The 21986-nt window shown below is 39.2% G+C and overlaps 1 protein-coding gene across 1 annotated transcript in view; it reads left to right on the plus strand.

Moving 5' to 3' along the window:
* The window catches only part of antxr2a (ANTXR cell adhesion molecule 2a), a 112409-nt gene extending 98617 nt beyond the window's left edge, over positions 1-13792 (plus strand). The window contains exon 17 of the mRNA XM_042487620.1: positions 11590-13792. Coding sequence (XP_042343554.1) covers positions 11590-11628 — 39 coding nt within the window. The 3' untranslated portion in view covers positions 11629-13792. The remainder of the gene's footprint in view (positions 1-11589) is intronic.
* The last annotated feature ends 8194 nt before the right edge of the window (positions 13793-21986 follow it).

The raw sequence follows: 21986 nt of genomic DNA on the forward strand, positions 1-21986 counted from the left end.
AACTTGCATCTGTCTCATTATTGTCTCATTATTGACACCTTGAGGGATTTATTTATTTTTTTCAATATAAGCACAGACGTCCACTCAGTTCTGTAAAACCAATATCTCATTTTAGGGAATTTGGTTGTTAAAGGTTACTGTGACTTTGCGTGCATCTTATTCTCATCAACTGGATATCTAAAGAACGCCTTGAGGAATTTTTTTCAAATTTAGCACAAACATCCACTTTGACTGAAGAATTAACTGACTTGAAGTTGGTGGTTGAAGGTCAAGGTCATGGTGACCTTGCATCCATCTCAATCTTGTGAACATTTTATCTCAAGAACACCTTGAGGTAGTTTCCTCAAATTTGGCACAAACGTCCACTTGGACTTGGCGATGAAACGATTAGATTTTGGTGGTCAAAAGTCAGCATCATTTTGACCTTGCATCTGTTTCATTCTTGTGAACGTGATATCTCACGAGTAGCTCCAGGGATTTTTTTTTTAATTTAGTGTGTTCACTTGGACACACGGATGATCTGTTTAGATTTTGGTGGTCAAAGATAAGGTCAATGTGAACTTGCATCCATCTTATTCTTGTGAATGTAAAATCTTTTGAGGGAATTTCTTTCAAATTTGGCACAAACGTTCACTTGGACTCAACGCTGGGCTGATTCGATTTTTGTGTTCAAAGGTTAGCATCACTGTGACCTTGCATTTGTCTCATTCTTGTGAACGTGAGATGGCCTTGAGAGAGTTTCCTCAAATTTGGCAAAAACGTCCACTTGGACTCAAAAATGAACTGATTAATTTGGTGGTCACTGTGAACTCACAAAACAGGTTTTGGGCCATTACTCAAGAATTCATACGTTAATTTTGGTAAAATTTCACACAAATGTCTAAAAGGATAAAATAATAAAGGGACATTTTATATCCAAAAGGTCAAAGGTCAACTGCACTGTGACTTCATAATGTTTTTTGTTTTTTTTTAAAAAGTAAACACTTTTCTGGCCATTACATCTTAAATCACAACATCGTAACTGAGGGACAGAAGGGGAGACATTTGCTCGGACACTGAATCGGTGACACTTGTGTTGCTGATTGTGGAGATCTATCTGCGTGCGAAGCGTCCGTGTTTTCACAGACACGGATGTAAACTTTAAGTGCAGCTTGACTTGTGCACGAAGGCAAACAACCACGTGGCAGCAAATTCTAGTTTTATATAAATGTTGTCCTCCCATGTACCTTATGTGCTTGTATAATCTTTATTCATCTCTTTACAATGAGAAGAACTGCCCGAGTTGTCAGCGAGCATCATGTATTTGGCCGAGTCTCAGGTGGCTCTGATTTCCCAGCAGGCCAGATGGCAGCGCTGTGTGGGCAGTGTGTGTGTGTGGACGAGGGGCTGTGAGAAGAGGGCCAGCAGCCTCGTGGAGGGAGGATTGCTCACACCCTGGCTCTCTCCTCTGTCCCCGTGCAGCTGTGCTTCTCCCTCCAACTTGAACTTTTAATTTGTTCAATATGTGGCAGAGGACACGGAGTAAAACAGAACACATGTCTGGTGGCTGAGGCTCGACAGGCAGGGACTCGAAGAGGGATGATGACACTGTGTGGTGTTTTTTATTTATTTAGTTATTTTTTTACTTGTAGAAGTCTGCTGCTTCCACCGCAGAGGAGGACAGTTGGTTTGATAAAGGAACAGTTCACACTTTTACTCATTTCTTCTACTTAGAGTGAATTACTTGCCTGATGTCAAACTGAATTACCTTCAGTTTCCATCTTCAGTCTGATATGGGAATCACTTTATTCTGTGGGGGAGCAGGATTTAATTTTGCCAAACCCATCCCTGAAGACCATCGTATCCACTTAACTAACGCCTTTTTAAATGGACACGAGGTGGGTTTCTATCAACCCTCAAATTGCAAAAATTGATACTGTGAATACAAAATTTGCATAATGGAAACTCGTCAGTTACCAAGAAAATCCTATTTATCGCATATAAGTTTTTACAGTCACATTTCAGGCAATTTGTAAAAGCCATATTTCACAAAACTGCATAGGAAACACCTGTTTCGCTTTTATAGGTCACATGATGAACAAAAAAGAGTCTCTACAAGAGCTGTTATTGCATCACATAACGCTTCAAAAGTTGAGCTGATCATCCAGAAGTTTTCAATCCACAGTTCCTCTGTGAAATCATTAACTATCAGCTCCCAGAAATCCCTCATACGCAGCCACTCCCACATATAAGGGGCTCGCCTTTCCATCATGGCTCACACAACACGCCTACGTGGTCTTGGATTGGAAATAATGACGGCTAGTGCGGCGGCTGCAATAGAAATAAAGCTGCTAATGTTCTGAACATCCATCGCCATGTTTCTTGGAATATTATCACCAGAGGAGAAGTTGCAGAACATCACATAGTGGAAACGCAGTCATCGGACAATTGTGTTTTATCAACATTTAAAAATATCGCCTAAGTTTTGCGTAAATATGTAATGGAAACCTGCCGTTTAATTAGTCACTACGTGTTAAGTCGTGCAGAAAACTCGCATGTGAACAGATAATCCAGTGAAGGTGATTTGTCAGTTTGGGAGACGCCTTTTCACCTTGAAACTCCGGCAGAGTTTTGTGGACCATAAAACTTTACCTGACTTTCCATCCACATGAGGGCGAGTAAATAATGACTGAATTTCATTTTTGGGGTGAGCTGTCCCTTAAATATTATCTTACACATTCTCTTCGTGCTATGACGGCAGAATTCCTTGCGATTTCTTAAAACCATCTGAGAAACCAAAACTTTTCCCAAACCTTTTTTGGGGTTAAAGGGTAGAAACAGAGCACGGCTTCATGCAGTAGAGAGTGGGACGTCTTTAGTGCAACAGCCATACGATGCAGTGTGGAGTTTTCTGTTGAGCTCATTAACATTTTGTCAGAACAACAGACACGTGTTGGAATAATGTGATGAGTGTTGCAGTCGTCCTGTCGCTGTTGGATTAAGTAAGCCCTAGATTAACTAAGATACTGTATAGGCTGCAAAGCTCTAATGTGGAAAAAAAAAGTCTCTGTTCTGGTAATAAAATCTTTCAAAGCCTGTAGCTTATCACTGCAAAATAAGCATCTTGCAACTGGATTACAACTCTCATGCTTGCAAGTGTTTTCACACTACAGTCCAGATGGGAGATTCGTTCTCTAACCTAAATGGATGCCTTCATTCGTGCATCTTTTTTTTTCTGATATTGTAAATGTGACAAACTATACAATCAATTAATACGACGAGCCAATACAAATATTTGGAAGGGAGCTAACTCGCCATCAGCTGTGTTTATTTCCTTTTAGTTGTCTCCAAAAAATTGTTGTTGTTTCAAACTGGTTGTGAGGAAAAGACAAAACACATGGGAACTTAAGTTTTCAGTTGTAGTTTTGTTGAATTAGTAGATTATCCGAGATTTATTTTTTGAATTCTAGAAGGAAAGTTGAGAGAAAAATATCCGTTAAAACGCGAGTGTAACTTCCACGGGCTGACTCGTGCTCAGGATCAGATGCCACCAGACCACAAAGTGACGTACTAGTTTTCTAACAGTGTTGATATTTTGATTTTAAGATGAACTGACAGTTTGGACACCGTCCATCATGTGGCTGCAGATTCGTGTACCTGCGCACGATGAATGGATTTGGGTGGGAATAAAAATATGACTTTCCATTTCTTTGGTGAGTTGCAACCTTAAAGCTGTGCCCACTCACTGAAAGCTATTCATGCACTCGGAAGATGTCAAAACAAATATTTCAAACTTCAGTTTCATCTTCAACTGTATCCGGAGACGATGTTTACTTTGGGTCATTGCTTGCAGATGTGGTTGTTGTGCAGGTGCACTCAGCTGAAGCAGGGTAGTTTGGACGTGATTCTAGTGTTCACAATTATAGCCAGCATTTGTGGTTTTATGACGTCTTTTGAAAAGTGTGCGCAACCTTCCAGCCTTTAGTGATCTTTCCACAAGTCCCACATTGAGGTCGTGTAATATGAAAGTGGACCTACACGCTTAAAACATCCCATATTTTGGTATTTGACATCAGCAGTTCTTACACAGAGATTGGACTATACAGCCTTGATGATGTTACTTATTTACGCATGCTTCGCATTTTACATAGAACTGTGGCATCATGTCGCTCCAGTTTGTGATTTTAGACAGCATGCTGGCATCATGAAAGAGTCGTGACGAGCGTGACGTTTAACACAACAGCATTGGCCTCAAGTGTGACATAAAACAGTCATCAGCAGCCTTTTCTGAACAATAGCAATGGCCTGACATGGCAATAACAATCATTTATGAGTTATATAGTGGCTGATGTCATCGTCCGCCTGGAAGATAATGGTATAAAAACAACTTTATTTCTATAGCATCTTTAAAAACAGAGCTTACAAAGTGCTTTGACATAAAAAGCAAAGTTGAAATGGGATACATAAACGCAATACAAAAACGGACAGCAAACAGTCTTACTGAACACAAGTGAGACATATGAAGGTATAGTTAGGATAACATTAAAACCAGAGAGCAAATAATGCAAGATGCAGGATGTAAAATGTCAATTTAAAATATTTAAAAGAAATAGACTAAAAAAGACAACAACAGAAACGTCGTACCTGATATACAGAACAGTGAAGCACAATATTCCCTTGAACAGGCAGTGTAAACGTGGCTACTGCAGCTTTCCAACATGTAGAAAATAAGACATAAAGTTCTCTTTCAATTAATAACCATTTAATTTATTTATCTTTTGTTAAAACCGCTCTGAGGCGTGTGGCACCTGATGTTAGATTTTGCAAACCTCATTTTGCATTTTTGATTTAAATCTCTCTACTTTTAGAGAGAAAAAATATTGCTCAGTACCATCATGATCCTTTCCAAGAAGCATTTTTCAAACAATATTTTAAAGATAATAATTATTATTCAGAATTTTCATGTATCAAGAGACATAAAATGACCCAGAGTTTGGTTTGAGCTCTACGTCGCCGCTGTCTGTGAGTCTCTCTGAGCTCCTCAGAGAGTCGCAGCTCTGGGGGACTCAAGCTGCTCAGGGTGCGAACACTGCGAGAGATGAGAAAGAAAATCAAATACACACACACACACACACACACACACACACACACACACACACACACACTCACACACACACTCCACTTCACTTCTGGAGCTCTGCCTTAAGTTACAAGCCAACAGTCCAAGTGACAAACATGTTGTCTGAGGACTGGGCAAATGTGGACCTCTGCAGCTCCTGTCAACACGCAGCGAGGGCCCGCTAACGAGACTCTGGTGGAGGTGTTTAAACTCCGGTCAGATCAGGATGTAGTCCACAACATGCAGAGCTGGGATCTTTCACATGTTAAGATTATTGATTACACAAGATTTTACAATTTTACAGAATCTGGAGTAAACGGAGCAAGAGCCCTGTGATTTTTGGCAGCATTGTCACTCTGTTGTGTTGTGAGTTTCTTAAAAATGGTCTGACTAATACAAATTTTATTAGTGTTGCAAACAAGTGGATGAGAATGATAATCAACAGTTAAAATAATTGATTAAATGTTTTAGTACTTCATCCAATACATGCCAACATTTAAACAGTACGCTCCATCTTCTTGGCTTTTTTTCTGCCTTTTATCATCGATTACTGAGTCTCTACGTGTGTATTATTTACACTGAATATTTATAATATTTGCTCCTGTTTTAAACTAAATATAATTATAACAGCAGAATAACAGATTGATGTGACAGATTACCATTACACTGTAAAAAGAAACAAATTGTTTTAACTCAAAAAAGCAACTGCCTTAAATTTTTCAGTTGGCTGAATTTAAGAGGATGAGTTGAGGTAATTTTTGTAATGATTGAACTTGACTTCTCAAATTCAGTCAGCTTAAAAATTTAACTCTTTGGATGAATTGGCTTGGTTTCTTTTAAAAACATAGGTAAGAGACGATGAGCAACGAAAGAAGAAATTACCCAAAAATTGGCAAGAAATTAGTCAAAGCATACAAGTGAGTTACCTGAAAATTAGTAAAATTTAAAAAATAAATAAGTTTAAAAAAGAGAAAATGACCTGGAAAATGTACTTAAAGATTATAATTATTCTGTAACATATTTTTTAAATATGTTATTCTTGAAATTAGATAGAATACAGTAGTCTTTCTTCGTCTTTTTCTTTTTATCCTAGACATTTTTCCCTAGCTTTTTAAAAATAATTTTCTAAATCTACTATTTTCTTGCAGTTTTGGTGTATTTCTTGCGAAGTTGCTCATTGTCTTTTCCCCCACGTCATCCAAATAAATCGCACTAGTTTGCTCATTAAGGGTTCGTAAGCGTAAATACTTGTTAAAGTATTTACGCAGCACAAGAAGTGATGTCACTCCAGGTTTCAAAGGGTTAATGCAACTTGGACACTAACTTTTTTTTAGTTAGAACAAATAATTTCTTTTTACAGTGTAGTAAAAGCACCGATGTTTGTCTCTTTTGCTGCAAACTTTTCTGCTTTTGTGTGTTTGACCTCCAATCTGTGAGCGGTGGATGTTGTTCAAATCAGTTTCATATTAAGGTTTGATTAGTTTCAACAGAAAGTCAGCGCGTCTGTAATGAAGCGTATTAATCACAGTCTTCGTCTGGAAGTGGACGCCGCTCTCTGTGACCCCCCGCCTCACCCCCTCCCCTTGTCTCTTCACCTCTCCGTCTCCCCACCTGACTCATCCGCCCGTCTATCTGCAGTCACGCTCCCGTCCGTCTGATGAGATTTCGCTGACAGTCCATGCTGACATATTCAGACTATTGTTCTGCCGCTCCGGGTGGCACAGGTGGGCCTCCGTCTCTCCAACATGGCCCAGTTACAAGGCGGCGCTCCCTGCCAAGTCAGGCCCCGCTCATCCGGGAACAGGGGAGCTGGAATGGGTTTGACCGTATTGTGCTGCACCTGCTTCGCCCTCGCACCAGATCCCCCTTGCTTCGCCTGCCATTCTGCCGCCGCAGAGAGCACTTCTTCCCTCACCGAGCCCCCCGCGCCGTAAAACCCGTAAAATCCACTGAACTTAGCCGCTCTGATGGCCGCGGCCAAAACAGCATCTGATGTGCCTTATTTGTTGACTGTGTGAGATTAGTTGCAGAGGGTACACGTCGAGGGGCTTACCATGCAGAGATGGAGCGAAGCCCCCACCCCTCCCTCAAACACCCAGCAGCCCTGCCAAATAATGAGAAATGGAAGATTCTCCAGCTTGTCTAAAGCCCTCGTCACAGTCGGTCCGTGCACACTTCTGCTCCCGAGCCAGACTGTAGTGCAGATACTGTAAGAGCTCCCACACCAGAGGAGCTGGCTGCTGAGTCCTGCGTTCACGCTGCAGCCCAGGAGCCTCGGCCCTTTCTGCCCATAATGCCTCAGTGGGAGGCGTCCACCTGGACTGTGTCAGGCCTGAATGTGCTTTTGTTTTCTCCAGCAGAGAAGGAAAGAAAAAGATGTGCAGCTCAAATGTTTGCACATTTTAATGCAAATTCAGATCACGTGTTTAAAAAACAGATTCTGTGCTAATTAGGGTTAGAGGGCTAGAGAGGAGTGAGGGGTTAAAATCAAAATTTTCGTTTTTTCCCTTAAAGCAGCTCAACTTGTTTTGTTTTGGGACCATTTTTCCAGAATACGGCCAGTCACCACAAACCAATACATGTTTCTGGGATTTTAGGACATTTCTTGGATTTTAGGACATTTTCCGGAATTTTGGAGGTTTCTGGCTATTGGGACGTTTTTAGGATTTTAGGGTGCTTCTCTGATTTTGAGACTTTTTAGGACATTTCTTGGATTTTAGGAGGTTTTTGGCTTTTAGGACGTTTTTAGGATTTTAGGATGTTTATCGGATTTTGGTATGTTTGAAGGATTTTAGCATATTTGTGAGATTTTAGCACATTTCTGGAATTTTAGGATGTTTTTAGGATTTTATGACATTTCTAGGATTTTAGGACAATAGGGACTTGGCTGGGACCTCTGTGGGGGGTTCAGGAAATCCTCCACTGGCACTTTTCTTGATCAACAAGCTCTATTTTGCACTGTGCCCCTTATGTATACTAAAAGTACAAAAAAATCCCCGGTGTTATCACTTTATATTGAATTTAAATTAGAAGATTTTTGGAGCACCATCCGGCACCCTATCGGGGACCAGATTTTCCCTTCGGACCTAATTTGAGTATCACTGCCTTAACATAATAATATTAAACATTTTCGTTTATATAAATGTTTGTTACGTCACTATACATCCTCAAACTAGTTACCACAAAGGTGACTGAGATGATTACTCACTAATATTGAAGTATTGCATTATTTATTTATATATTTACAGTTTTATGGACTGGGTGTCAGAAGCGACAGTTTCGGAAAAAATGCTGAATTAAGTTACCGGTGATGCAAACTGAGCATTTCCTGCAGCTGCAGCTTCACGTTAAAAGCATTAAACTGCAAAAACATGAGTCAACTTTTGCTATAAAGGACTCACAGGAAGTGAAGTGTGTTTGTCTGTGAGATATTAGATTTTCAGGTTTTTTTGACAGCAGATCAGTTTGAAATATTGTGGGCAGTAATAAAACAGTCAACAGTAGCCACAAACCAGCACTTTTCACTGCACACTGCTGGCCAGCATAAAATCAGATCACAGTTACTCACAAAATCATAAAAAAAATCACAATTATTGCCTGAAACAACACGTTTTTTTGCTGCTCCAGAACTCTGTGACCTGCAGGGTTAAACCAGCAGTAACTACAGGTGTCGCCAAATCAACCGGGACTTAAATCTTCATGATTGTCACTTTAAAGCCGCTGGGCTGTAATCAATTAAAAACATTTTTAGTCAATTATAATCACCGAATTTCTTTGATTTTTTCAGGATTCTCACTCGGACGTCGAGTGTGATGCAGAGGGATCCTGTAAAGCTTATTAGGGACCAAAAGCTGCTGTATTTGTGAATATTGTTGTCCAGCAGCTGTGAATATCAGTTTACTTTTTCAGCTCTGACTAATGACCGAACACTCATCCCTTAGAAAGTCTAAATGTCTCAGTCAACCGAGACTATAAATACAGATTAAGTGTGTAGTCGGCTCGGAGGGGACAGCCATAAATGGAAGAACATATTCGGAGTCACCTGTTGGGACGCAATGAGAAATCAGAAATGTGTGGACAAATTATTTTTAGGGCTTTGGCGAGACAAGTTTTATTTTACGCTGTTGTTTTAGTGCTATCAGGAAATGCTTTTCCAAACATGGTGAGTCTTCGGAGAAAAGATCTGGAATATTTGAGAAACAGTGAGAGAGAAGAGACACCCGCAGCGCAGTCACATAAGAAACCAGGCCACTCAGAGAAATCTGGAAATTCAGAAGACATATTTAATCGTGCAGGATTTGCCTGTTTTACTGTACACGCTGTTCATCACATTTCTCTCCTTCCTCTTCTCTATTTTTGAAACAAGATTGTCTTATTTTTAGCGTGTTAAAGGACCCTGTTTTTGTGATTTGACGCTGCAGCTTGATCTGGTTTTGGCCAGTGCGTTTGGACAGGCGACACAGTGAGAGGACAGTCTTTGTCGAGCGAGCACACGTTTTTTTTTTCCTTATTGGATTTTGTGTGTTTTTGGGCTGTGAAAAGCATCTTTTTCAGAGCGATTTATTTCTGTTTCAGTAATATTGTTTTAATTTTGGCTGCAAGGGACGCACCGCTGCGAGTCGTGATCTTTTCTCTCATGGCACAATGTGCCAAAGGGACAATGTCTCTGTCCGGAGACTCTGCCACGTTCATGTGCACTTACACAATACAAGATTCAGTTATGCATCCACAAACAGTTTTCCTCATCAGTCTTCTCTGTGTCACAGTAACCTGATATTTTAATCTAAAATTAAAGGCTGCATTACAGTTAAATAATGTCATTTTCAGAAGTGTTATAGCTGTTTTATTATTTACATTTACCCCAGGGGTTTTCGCGGGTCCTTGAAAAGTCATGGGAAATTTTGTCCATAAAATGTGTAGGAAATGGGTGCTTTTATTTTTGAGTTTTAGCCTGTGATTATGTGGCTTTGCTCTCACCCCAAAAGACATTTGTGTTGCACATTAAAGGGTAATTTCACCCAAATTACAAGAAAAGAAAAAAAACACATCTCACATTTTACTTGTGATTTCAAACTTTGAGAGACATCTTCTGACGAAATCGTCCTTGTAAAATCAGGCATTTTGAGGAAAACTTGTTGTAATTTTTCAGTGCACCGAGGAGCACAAACAAAATGGATTTACTGCCTTTGCATTTGTTATCTGCATGGACAGATATGATTTGAAAATGTGACTTTTTCTGTCGGGATTCTGTTGGACTTCTGCTGCTGTCGTCAGACATGATGCTGCTCTCTGCCTCTAAATATTTCCAACCTGTTCACATGTTGTGACCAGGTTACAGCGAGCACATGTAAACACACAAACAGAGACGGAGAGAGCTGAAGAGGAGGTGCAGAGAGTCAGTGTGTGTGTGTGTGTGTGTGTGTGTGTGTGTGTGTGTGTGTGGTGTGTGTGAGAGAGAGGCCTGCTGGCTGCTGGGATTCGCTGTGTGAGAGCTCCCTCTTGGTGCCAGTCGGCCTAGTGTTGGTGAGCAGGATGCTGCTGCTGCAGCGAGAGGCTCAGACAGCTGCCCAGACACACACACAACACACACACACACACACACACACACACACACACACACACACACACACACACACACACACACACACACACACACACACACACACACACACACACACACACACACAGGGAGAATTAAAGTGAGATGTCTTTTTTTTGTCAGTATTTCTCAGAAAGGTCGTGAGAGAACAGGAACATTTACTGCTCGTTTAGACGATACTTCAGTTGATTTAATTTTAATAATTAATTTCTAATTTTGGACTATTTATTTACTTTATTCACCTGGAATAATAGTCTTATTAATTTATTTGTCGTGAAGCACGTTCTCTATATGTTTTATGTGTGTTATTTTTGTATGACCTCAGAATTTCATCACATTTATTTTGTGTTTATTTAATAAAACATCCAGCTGTTTTTTTCCTCTCTTTTGTTTTTTTGTTATGGATTGAAAAACATATTTTATAAATGTACAAATATATTTAATTTCTATTTATATATTGCCCTTAATTGTAGTGGTATTTTTTTTTTTTTCATTTATAATTTTATTTCTGTATGTTTATTTATTTAGTCTCATTTTATTTATTTATTTAATTTGTTGTTATGGTTTGTAAAAAGTATGATTATAATTATTATTATTATGATAGTACTTGCTTATCATTATTATGATTTTTTTATTATTATATTTATTATCATCATTATTATTATTTCAGTTTGACTGTTATAAAAGAGTCAATTATCAAAACATGATGAATACATTTTCTATGTTAATAAGATTTAAGAGAAATGATTATATATGATAATGAAGAATATAAGCAAATGAAAAAAACTTAATTGCTGGACTAGAATAACTTTATATAAATTAAGAATGACGTGGTTCTTAATTATAAAAGTTATAAAAGTAACGCTCTCTCTCTCTTTCTCTGTGTTTTTAGGGTCGGTGTATTAATTTCAGCCGTGTGCAGCGTCAGTAGATGAGAAGGAGTGCTGCGTGAAAACCATCATGTGCTGATCGCTGTGGACACCAGAAGAACTTCAGGTTTTTTTAATGAAGATCTTTAGTCCTGCGGCTCAAACCACTATCTGTTCACTCGGCTCTATTTTGTGCACAAAGTTTCCCTTCTGGTTTTCTGCTCTTTCGTTCTTTGAAGCACACAGGATGAAATGTTAATATTAACTCTTATTCATTAAGTTATTTACTGCCTTTTTCTATCACCAAATATGTTTTTTAAAATAAAAATTAAGGCGCCCCTGAACTCTCAGACTCAGTTAGCTTTTCGTGCGCACCAAAGGCTTAACATATTCTGACCATATTGTGCCTTCTGTGAAAAACCTAATTTCATGGACACAGACGGAAGCTATCTAAAGAAAGGGGGAAAAAAACGCAGAAAGGGGCTGTTTGCCTTTGGCGTGGAAGTCGGAATAATCCCAGTGGGCCTCACAAGTGCAGAAGTCCGTCGCCTTTTGGCAATGTCTCATCACGAATCCTCTCCAACTTCGGCAGTGCTGGATGCCTGGCGGCTGCCCTTTGACTGGCTGATCTTGTCATTTTAACACTGAGAAGTGCACACGCATGACAAATTGTAGACAGGATGCCCCAAGGTATTGGAACGCACCAAGACTTTGCCCTGTAGTTTTTCGTTCTTTTTTTTTTTTTAAAGACACCTTCCTTTCATTATGCACTCGGGACAAGAAAATTAATAGAGCGTTATTCGACCGCAGGACAGCCTCCTGACCACGATGATCTCCAGCCACGTTTGAGGGATTGATGCCTTTAAGACCTTGACATGGCGCTTGGTGTTTTTTGCCCCTGTTTTCAGCGCAGTCTGCTCTCTGCTCAGCAAGGCGTAGCACATCACAGCCCATAAACAGGCCCATCAGTTAGGACTTTTAAGATATAGATACAGCCACGTCGACGCTCCTCTGCCCACCGTCTCAATCCTCCGAGGGCTCCCCGGCCGCGTCACAACCCACTAGTTCTTCCCAGCACCAGAATATCAAAGTTTAATTAAAATAATTAAAGGCAACAGCAAGCAGCAGCCTGTGAAGACTTGGCTGTCTCTTTTTTATGCCTTTTGACATTGAATGACCTATTACTGCGTCCCGCACAGGAGAAAAAGAGGACACGGCGCCACGGTGACGCCGCGCCACGTCCAAAACGCAAACCCAAAGTAACGGATGCGATGGACGGATAAGTATTGTTCATTTCCAGAAATTATCTCCCCCCCTCCCCTCCACATCCAACCCCCTCACCCCAAAAAGCAGGGTATATATATTTGTATATATGGTGGATTTCTCAAGCGCGCTGTCATGACGCCAATCCCAAATGATGTTAGTGTGAGCGGAAACACTGTGGGGGAGGAAAGGGGGCAGCAGCTGAAGAAAAAGGCTCGAATGATCCAGTCACTTCGGATACCGTACTTCAGATGCAAAATGGATATTCGAGTCGAAACCTGACAAAGCGCGCCGGCTTTGACGGGAAGCGGTATAGACAATGACCAGTGGCTGGGTCAGTGGGATGTCTCTGTGCAAGCAGGGAAGCTTATCAAATGACACTAAAAATAAGTTCAACAACCATCAAGTTTGAGGGGGAATGGGTGAGCGTCTCACATTCGGTGGGCGCACACGCAGGACGGGGCGGCGCGCAACACGCCGGCCCTAATTATTCCTTTGTTTCCTCTCCGATCGCAGGGACATAAATAATCCCAAATCGAATCCTCGGGGTGTGCTGGTATTTATGTCCGACTTAAACGCTTTTAGCCTCTTGCATAATTTTCGCAGGCTGACATTTAATAGGCTCATCAGCCTCTTTCCGGACGGAAATTTTAAGCACTTAGATCTTGTCTTTTTTATGTTACAACCAAGAGCACGGGAATGTTATTAACCCGAACTAATGAGATATTTACATAGCAGTCACAACATGAGTCGGCCCGCTAATAACACGTCACACGTCCCCTCTGTGTCCCTCTGTGTCCCTCTGTGTCCTCGCCACTCATCATTACACGCCACAGTATTCATTTTTCACACCTATTGTTGTTGATCTTAAAACAAGATAATTGTTGAAATTCTTTGTGCCTTTTTTAAAATGACGCCTTTGATGGAAAAAATATATATTGTTATATTTCTGCATTTGTTAAATGAGATTGTAATGTCATTAACCCTTTAAAACCTAAATGGTCATCAGTTTTCTTCTTGATTTCTTTTTAAAACATGAGGAAAAAAGGCAACTTGGAAGAAATGTCCCATAAATTCCAAGAAATTAATATAAGGTGACAAGAAAGTTTCCTAAAAATTTGTTTTAGAAAAGAGGAGAGGATTACAAGGAAATGGTCCAGAAAAAAATGGGAAAAATGTCCATAAAACTATAAATGTAATTATGATAATTTATACATTTAAAATGATGTTACAAAAAAAGTCTAAATTATGTTAAATGAATACATATATTTTTCAGCACTTTTAAAAATCATTTTCTTGTTTGTTTTGTTTTTTACTGTTTTGTTTAGTTTTTTTTGCTTATTTTCAGATAACTTTGTAACTTATTTACTGATTTTTGTGTTAACTTTAGGGCCATGTCTCGTTAAGTTGCTTGTTGCCATCTCCAAATGATTTTGAGAGAAATCAAACCACTTTGCTCAGGTTTCAAAGGGTTAAACAACAAAAAATATCAACATTCCAGCTTTATCACCTTAAATACAACTTAAAATTCAAAAGGTAGATCGTCACAATTGTTGATATATCTTCATTTTTGTCAAAATTTCATTCAAATTTTGGATTTAATTCGATTTGCATGCACTACTTCCTGCTCAGTACATCATTATCAGCTCATTTAAGGTGCAAACATTGTAAATTATCATGTCATTACCTTAAAAATTGTACAGTTTTTATCTTTCATATTTCTTTTTATACTCATGTAGCATTTTTAATTCCAGGTTCGAGTCACACAAGCTGCACACATGTGTGTGAGTTGCAACCAGAATGCCAAAATCGTCTTTTATTGCAAAGCTTTTTTTAAAAAAAAAAGAGTTTTACACTGTTTTTATTTTGTTCTTGTTTTACACTGCAGTCTGTTGTGTTAAATATACATCCTATGAAAAGCGAACAGTGTTTTTGTTTTTTCTCTCTCTCTCTCTTTTTAACACGTGTGTGAGCTGGTAGGGGTGGACGCGCTAAAGGCGATCTTTAATTGGGCCCTTACAGATTTATAGGGCCCGACAGGGAACGTGATTATACAGTGTGTGTGGACAGAGGAGTGGACAGTGTGCAGCCTCTCCCCCTGTGAAGTCAGTCACCGGAGGCACCACACACACACACACACACACACACACACACATACACACACACATATGCAGAATCCCTCCAAGGTCTTTAACGCCCCAAAAATGAGGTCTTGCATTTAGTAAAAATATGCGCTTGTACACCTTCTGCTTTGTCCACGGTTTGCATGCTGTGACAAGATGCCAGATGAGGTGTGTGTGTGTGTGTGTGTGTGTGTGTGTGTGTGTGTGTGTGTGTGTGTGTGTGTGTGTGTGTGATTGGATGTGTGTGTGTGTGTGTGTGTGTGTCCTTGTTTGAGGTTTAAATGTCAGAAACATCTCAGGTTTTTGTTGTTTAATTCTCTTCTTGTGGAGGTTTTTTTTTTTTTTTTTTTAGCAAAATTAGGTTATGATTTTCATATCTGCCTCTAAAAGTCTCAAGAAATGATCTTGTGTTGTCCACACACACAATGATGTCAAATAGCCATGTAAAGCCGTGTACCATACTGTACCATACCGTACTGTACCATACCGTACTGTACCATACCGTACTTTACCATAAACTAAAAATTGAGACAAAATAAGCAGTCGGAGAATACCTTTTCTGTCAGCTTTGGATGGCTTGGATTAACTTTGTCGGCATTCATCTTTATTTTCTTACATTTTATAGACAAAACAATCTGAATCACAAAATGAAAGACGTTTACTAAAAGTAAAAAAAAAAAAAGTTAGTTGCCGCGTTATTTAAAACACAAATGCATCGACTTTGTTGCAGCTGTACTGATGAGCACTGAAGAAAAAGCCACGGGAGTCATCATCTCATTGTTTCCTGTCTGTTAGTTTACTCAAGTCTTGATTACAAACATTTTACTGGAAACAGCTGCATCAAACCAAAAACCTAATAAAACCAGTGCGTCATTGTGTAAATTCAGCGTCCCCGAAGCTTTAACTGCTGACTGTGTAAATGTGACTAAAAACATCGCGGGTGTGTCATCGTGATCCACAGACAGCGCGGCTCCTCACTAACTCAGTCATCCCCATAAGCTGATTACTGCTCTCAGCTGACCAGTTTACGCCAGCAGCAGCTCTGGGAGACATGAGGGAGCATATTTTCATTAAGTGTTTAAAATCACAGAGTTTTTTCATGAAAATATCTGCTGAGCTGCTCTGTTTGTGGTTGTGCTTATTAGCAGCAGCGTCAGAGCTTCAGGCTGCTTTCAACACAGCTGACTGCAGGAAACACTCAATCCGACTTTATTATTCATCCTGTAAAACATCACGTTTCTAGACTGAAGTTTAGTGCTCAGCCTCAGTCCAGACAGCACAGACAGTCCTTTATTTATTTATTGATTTATTTTACTCCACAGTTTTGTCATAGTCTCTGAACATTACTGGAAAAAGTATTGGTTGATGTAGAAGTTCATGAATGGTAGAAGTTTATCTGTTGGATTTTGGTTGATTTATTTTTTAAACAACGTCTACGTAATGACTTTTTTTTGCCTGGTTAACCCTTTGAAAGCTGGATCAGCATCACTTTTCTTCAGCTGCATTCAGACGCCTTCACAAGCATTTCAATATCCTGAATCTGACCAAATTAATGTGCTGTTTTTTGAAAATATGGGGGAAAAGGCAGTGAGCACCTTAGCAAGAACTGTGGTGCAACTTGCAAGAAATTAGTAGCTTTGAAAATTTGTCTTACAAAAGAATGGGGAAAAATATCCAAAATATCAGCTATATTTATAATTAGTTCTTATTATTTTAAAGCATTTCTTTCAGTTCATTTCCTTTAGTTTTTTTTAGATTTTATTTTGTTTTGTTTTCCCCCTAATTTGTATGTTTGTTTGTCTGTTTTTTGGGTTTTCTTTTTTCACTTTTCACATTTTTTTGTACATTTTTGGGTCATTTCCTCTTAAGTTGTTCACTGGCCCTTTCCTATGATCTGATAGAAATCAAGCCCTCAGGTCTCAGAGGGTGTCCGTCACTACAGGGATGATTTTACATTTAGATTTCGGTTGAGCGGATGGACAGTGCCATGATGACTGGCTACGTAATCTTTGTTATTTCCTTCTGATTGCTGCCTTTTTTTCTTTACTTTATTTTGTGAGTTTCAGACCCAAAAGAAAAGGAGACCAGCATGATACGCTTGGACCTTTTGAAACTTTGTGTTTTTCTCTTTCGGTTTTTGAAATCAGATTTTCCACAGTCCTCCTTCAGCCTTCAGTCAATCCAGTTTTTTCACACTAAATTCTGAGCAAGAACTGGGAAATGCAGGATCAAGTCCCAGAAGAACCAGACAAAAAATATCCAAGATGCACGAGATGAATAAATCACGCAGGAAGGATAAATAAAAAGAGACTGAAACAAAAAATCTAAAACAGAGCAAAAGTCTGTGGTAAAGAAGTACAGAAAAAAGGTTAAAACCACCAATATGACAAACATAAATAACATATTCATCCTCAAACAATAACCTCATCAACCCTAGAATTAAAACAACCTTTCAATGTAAATAGTAAAGATACATTTTCTAGTCTCTAACATTTTCTGTGACAACTTTTATTTAGTTTTTTTATGAACTGGCGTTCTGTCATAGGGGCTCGTATACCACGCTGCCACTCAAGCTTATACATGGTGTGTAATGTAAACGCGCTGCGTGCATAGGAACACACTGCCATAGTTGAACAAACAAAATAGTTTGGAGATGAAAAGACATCTGAAAGGAGAATAAAGCGGCTGAATTACCCAAAAGATGCTGTGTGTTTAAAGAAGCTTAGACGCTGCAAATATCCTTCATTTCAGCAGGAAAGGAGCTCACAAATAGGATACAAAAGAGATACATGACGATCAATTTGTACAAAAGAAATTAATTTTGAAGCTTTTTATGACTAAAGTTAATTAAACTCGCCTCCTCTCACACGTCAGGCATCGCTGAGACAATTTGTGGGTTTAAACAAGAGTTTTTGTGACTCTGAGTGGAAAATAATTCACTGTTGTATCTGCTTGATCCCTCGTCTAACATGCTGATTGGAATAAAAGAGGCGCATGAGGACAGCAGCATCCGAAGGTCTTTGCATTCTTCTATTTTTATATTAACACTCGCAGCCAAGAAAACACCAAGCAAACTCCTAAATCCATCCTGAGCTGTGCCACAAGGTTCTGTTTTCGCAATTTGATGGAGGGGGCTTAGCTGCCATAAAATTTCAACCTCCACTTCCCCTGATAAAGTTTCCCTGGCAGGCAGTGAGCGGACTTAAGCAGCTGTTGCCCCCCGAAAGCCCGTCTGGCTTCCCAGGTTATCCCGATTTGCACAGTTGTCTCTGAAATTTGGGTAACTGTGGGATCAAGTGCTGCGACTCTGCTCGGCCGCTACCCTTTCAAAGCCTGAGCCGCAGACCCTGTCGGATGCAGAGGGCAGCCCATCCGCCCTAAGAACAGCTTGTTAGAGTTGACACTTGATTTTATGCATTGTATTTCTGAGAGCATTACAACTAAATCCCCTTCTCAGGCGATATGGAGGGCTGCTGTTCGACGACGGCTGTGGAAAATGCAGGTGGGGGGATTAGGAGAGCTTGACGGTTCGGGATTTCGCAGCTTTATCTTGATGCTCTTTTCCCTGGGCTCCCTGTGAATTTTAAAGCCCAATATACTATATATGCTGATAAAGATTTAGGAGTCCTGTAAGATGATTAGACTATATGTCGGTGTTGGTGTACTGTTATTTCAAGAGAGCGACGAGGAAGCGAAAACCCTCGTATGTATGTGTAATATAAGTCCAATCATATTACACGCAAGATTTGGACAATTGTGTGCACGACAGTAAAACACAATCACAATGAACCATGAGACAATAAAATGTGGCTTTCCGAAAGATTTAAACCTACTTAGAACACAGACTCGGGTATATAAGTACTTCTACTGTGGTAGTATTGCGCTTAAATTCAGAAAAGAAATATAAAAATGAAAAACTATACACCTCAACACATGTCATTAATCTGAAAAGTATCATAAATGTTCTGAAAATGGTACAATGCAAACAATGCAATGTTTTAGTAACATTAGTGTTCAGCTGCAAGTTTTCCCTGAACGTTATTCTTAAAGTTCAGGTAACATTCTCATTAAACATCAAACAATGTTTAAATGTTTTTGTTGTTGTTAACATATCAAATTACATTTCCATAAAAAAAGTAATCTCAGGCCTCAATAACATACTCTGAATGGTGCTTTGAAAATGTTCTTCTGTTGTTTTCTTGTAACATGTGGGAACGTTTATAAAAGAACATTCAACGATTTGTCACCTCTAAAAATAACCAAAATATTCTCACAATGTTGCGGTTATAGCGTTACGTCTCAGTAAGGTCAGCATTTAACCCTGTGGCGTGGAAATAAGGATGTGTCAGGATAAACTTTACAATTAAAAACATCAAAACGTGACAAACAATCCTATCTTGTAGGCATCATTTAGCTCTTCTTATTTGTTGTGCATCGGGGGTCAAAAAAAACTTTATTTAAAAAATGATGTGATTTAGAAAGGGCCTGTGATCACAGTGCAACAGTAATGAAAGCAGCTTGTTCAGACACTTCGTTTTTCTCAAAAAAATAGTGTAGTTCGCTGTAGCCTAGCAACAGCTTTTTACTTCTGGTGACTGCATTAAGGCTTCGAAAATCATTTAAGTGTTTATTTGTAAAGATTATTTTGCTGAGTAAAACATGTAAGTATCATAAACGTTTGTTTACTGCAGAGCTTTTTCTGCAACAATCCAAAAATCCAGTGGAAAAATCCCATAGGCTTTTTCATGAGGGAACCAGGGCGACGTAAGTAGATGCAGTGTGCTTGACTGAAAAGCAAGAACATCAACACACGTATGCAAAGTGTAATACGTAAAAACATCTGATGAAATCAAATTTGCAGGAAAATAAAATAAAATAAATATTCTCCAGTTCAAACCTAAATAACCAAAACCAAAAAACATTTCACTTTAGCAGTCGCAACTACTGAAAGACGACCTAAGAAGTTATATTGCATAGAAAAGGTTGATATTCATAAACAGGTCAGAGATGCACTGCGGAGCAAAGCCAGTAAGTGATCTGATTTCTTCTGACTCAGACAATGTCTGTTTAAAGAACATAATAATAATTTCCATGGAAATAAATCAGTGTTTTAAATATTGTGTGAATGTGTTCTCAGATGAACAGATGGTCGGCTCATGTAAAAGGTTGCAGATGCAGTTCTCCGGCTCCCACCTCTTGCTACACAGAAAAAAACCTACTTTCACAGTAACCTGCTTTTGCACCTAAATCTGTGCCGCGCTCAGAGATGCTCCTGCTAGGTATGAAATAATGATGGCACAATATGTGTGTTGAAGCTCCGCGGGGGCATATGTTGAGTCAGACGGCCGGGCGAGATCACCTGTCCGGCCCGGAGGGGTCGGTGGGCCGTCTGGAGCCCGCTAATGATAAACCTCCAACATACTGACTGTCAGCTCATGGCAGGCCTTCTCCGAGCAGCAGATCCACGCAGGCAGCCGCAGTCGCCTCTGCTCCGCGTCTGAACCCATATTGACCCGGCACGGCGGCTGATGGAAGGCCCTCTGAGCCAATCGCGTGAGGCCGAGCCAGCCCGTGCCGGCCCCGGCGGGGGTGGAGCCGTGGCTGAGCCGGGTCGAGTCACCTTGCCAGCAGCGCTCTGCGTCGACGCTTTAATGAAGGCAGAGGGAAAGTTTGGCTGGAGGTCTTTGTGCGTAATCATGTCACATTTCCAGAGAGGCACAGGCAGAGGAGGCAGCAGATCGCTTCTGACTTCTCCAGCAGATGTTTGGAAATGGTGCTAATGTTGTGGATTATGTCTGTGGGTGAACACGTACACAGAAACTCTGATGACAGCTGAGTCAAACTGGGTGAAATGTGCCTTTAAAGGTCTTATTGATAACATTTTAATCAGTCTGGGAAAAAAAAGACTGTGGACTTATCCTTTAAAAAAAATTTCAAAATTAATGTTTTAATGCTGAGGCTTGTGAGCCAATAGTACAACAATAATGGTATCATGTATTTCTCCACTAAAAATAAATGTCTTTCATAATTTCTGGCAATGATAAATTGTGTAATTTTGGAGATTTTTTCAAGGTAAACATGTCTTTTGAACCTAGTTGCAGGGTTTGGAGCTCTGAGAGTGATTAAATAAATACAAAATATGACCAATTAAAGTTAAATATCCCTCTCCTGAGCCAAATCAAAAACTATAACTACCTCCCCGATGTTTGAAATTGTTTTTTGAACTCCACTCTCTTAACAGTCTGCTAATGATACACAGTGGAAGAACGCTTGAAAAAAAAGCTCAAGGAAGTATGTTTCAAAATATTACACAGAAATAATTCAATAATTAAACTCAGTTTTTGAATAAGGTTTATATATAAGAATTTATTTTTATATTAGGATAAATATTTTTGTAATTAATTTATACCTTGTAAGATAAAGATTATTGGTAATTAAGATAATATATTAGAAAAAGTCTAGATAATTAATTATTGTAAAGCTTTATATTGATGTAAAAGCTAAATAATTGATTATTATTAATTTATGGATAAGGGGTGGGATTAAATAAATTGTTACATTTTCCACTCCTTTTCTGATATGTGAATCAAATCATTATGTGTTGTTTACATTTTTCATGTCTTCTTCTGTAATGAAATAAATAAATAATAATAATAATTTTTTTTCACATGGTTGAAATAAACTAATACTACTACTACTAATGTTCAGAATGATAAAGCTATTAAGACCCTAAATTATTAAATAATCATAATAAGATACATATCACACAATATCTAGCACTATAAATGTAAATGTAGGTATTATTCTTGTTATCATAATTACTGTTTGTCTTATAATTTTGTGTGGACATTTTGTTTTTGTTGTCGTATATTGGACCTGTTTATTGCTTTTCTGTTCATGAACTTGTGCACAATAAAGAAAGTGAAAAAAGTGTAAAATAAACGAGAAAAAAACGGGAGCTTGAACTTCCGGCGTCATCGCGCTACCTGTCCCCGGTACTCTACAGTTAAAGCCCGAGACCGCGGTGGACGTCG

The sequence above is a fragment of the Plectropomus leopardus genome, chromosome 6 (assembly GCF_008729295.1).
Source record: "Plectropomus leopardus isolate mb chromosome 6, YSFRI_Pleo_2.0, whole genome shotgun sequence".
Classification (NCBI taxonomy): domain Eukaryota; kingdom Metazoa; phylum Chordata; class Actinopteri; order Perciformes; family Serranidae; genus Plectropomus; species Plectropomus leopardus.